We start from the raw sequence: 1,958 nt of genomic DNA, 5'->3' as shown, positions 1-1,958 counted from the left end.
TTTTTCCGACGAGTTTTACGACGCCACTTCACGTAAAACGGGTAATCGTGAAACTGCAATATATTATAACCGCCTCACATTTCACAGTTAATTTCGCGAAAACTGCATTTGAGCCGGTGAAGCACTGGGAGTGTTTTTTCGATTCACTTCATATCGCGTTTTTTGCACATGAATGTTACGTAAAACGGCTGAAGCTTTACTGCGGTTTACAAATTGATTTCAATTCTCTTTCAGTGACGGGCTCACAATACAAAGTTTCAGGAGTAGTTGACGATAGTGTTGATAACGTGTTCGAGACGGAGTTGAAAGTAGTATGGGAATGTTCATGTTGGGGTAGTGTTGAAATATATATAGCGTAATCGAAAAAAATGTGGTTTACTAAATTTTCTAGTGAGAGGAGGCGTATTAGGAAGATATTGACGAGTGCTTTTTAATGGTATCTCAGCAGCTGAGTGAAATTCACAGAAAATAACACATTTTGTTAGGAGCGCCTTGTATATTGGAGTTTCACCACCACCCTAGTGATATGAAAAACATATTTCACGAATATCGCGTTTTTCACGACGAGTTTTACGACGCCACTTCACGTAAAACGAGTTGTGAAACTCCATTGTTGTCTATCGAAATCAGCTTGGAAAAATATGCACATGGTCAACTACATGTGTAGATGATAATGAGGAAATTCCAAAAAAATTTCGAGTAGTTATTCTCATTTTTACGAGTTCAGTAGGAATGTACAAAAATCAACGAAAAATTTCCCTAAAATTTTTCTCAGAGTTTTTATGTTATCAATTCACGTAGTTGATCATGTTCATATTTTTCCGCGCTGATGAACATTGTTCATTACGATATATGTGAAGTAGAATAATATTGGATTTTGGAGGTTCACATACGAAATTTTGGTAAAAGCGTGCCGAAACTAATGAGAAAAGATCCAATTTTTTTCGGAATTTTTCATATTTTTTCACGCTGTGGTATTGGTTTTTGTTATCATCGAAAATGCATTCGGGAAATTTTATTTTGGGGTTTGTAACTCGGTGGTATGAAATCGATTAAGATGGCGCGCGCTTTTTGCATTTGATGGGAATGTTCAGGAGCTTCCGTTGGACCCCGTTACGGGGTCGGTGGATATCACAGCGCTGGAGGGAACTTTGAAAGAAGTAATACTAGGGAGGGAGGAGGATGTGTGTAGTCTACAAGAACGACATAAACATAGTTTTGGATTCTAGTTGTTGTGAATAGTAGTAGTAGGCTTGATGTGAGTCTCATTCTCCCCAGGAAGTTTTGTGGCGCAAACGCCACAAAATTAGACTTTAGCCACTATAACTTAGCTTTAGTAGCTTAACTATAGCTTTACTATAACTTTAGCCACTATAGCTTGAGTAACTAAGTGAGCCTGAGGACCGCGCGCCACAAAACTTGCTGGGGAGAATGAGACATACATTAACTTTATGGAGAAAACAGTTCACGTGGTTTTATGATAAAAATATGAGGTTATGATAGGCATGAAAATACGAAGTTATTTTAACATTTTTATGGTATGTGATTTTTCATGCAGATAAGACTACATATTTCTCGGGTGTTTTCTTGGACTCGCTGGTGATGAGTTTATCGAGAAAATGTGAAATTTTAATTTTAGGAGTATATCAGTGGTGAATTCGCAAAGGAATTTTTTCAAAATTTTTGCCTTTTTTCACAGAGAGAATTGAAAATTTACATTTTTATAAGGAATAATATTTTGCTATTGAAAACCCATTTTACGTCGTGGAACTCGAATATTTTTCGTATTTTTAGATTGCTCACTTCAACGAGTTGACATCAACTGACACAACAGCTGTTCCGATAGTCGTACTCTCTGCGTGCAGTAATGTGACGGGAGTGATGCTAGATGTGAGTTTAATGTGTGTTTTGACATTTAGTGAGAAAACTCGAGATTTTATTGAAGTTTCACGGCCACC

At 37.1% G+C, this 1,958-nt stretch overlaps 1 protein-coding gene across 1 annotated transcript in view; it reads left to right on the top strand.

Moving 5' to 3' along the window:
• The window catches only part of Pmar_PMAR006592 (hypothetical protein), a gene marked incomplete at its 5' end in the record, with an annotated part of 9,671 nt that overhangs the window by 2,670 nt on the left and 5,043 nt on the right, over window positions 1–1,958 (top strand). Inside the window, 3 exons of the mRNA XM_002769506.1 lie at window positions 235–308; window positions 1,095–1,160; window positions 1,795–1,890. Coding sequence (XP_002769552.1) covers window positions 235–308; window positions 1,095–1,160; window positions 1,795–1,890 — 236 coding nt within the window. The remainder of the gene's footprint in view (window positions 1–234; window positions 309–1,094; window positions 1,161–1,794; window positions 1,891–1,958) is intronic.

This window comes from Perkinsus marinus, assembly GCF_000006405.1.
Source record: "Perkinsus marinus ATCC 50983 genomic scaffold scf_1104296965578, whole genome shotgun sequence".
Taxonomy (NCBI): domain Eukaryota; phylum Perkinsozoa; order Perkinsida; family Perkinsidae; genus Perkinsus; species Perkinsus marinus.
Note: the sequence above shows the minus strand (reverse complement) of the source record. Positions and strands in the feature narration are given on the sequence as shown.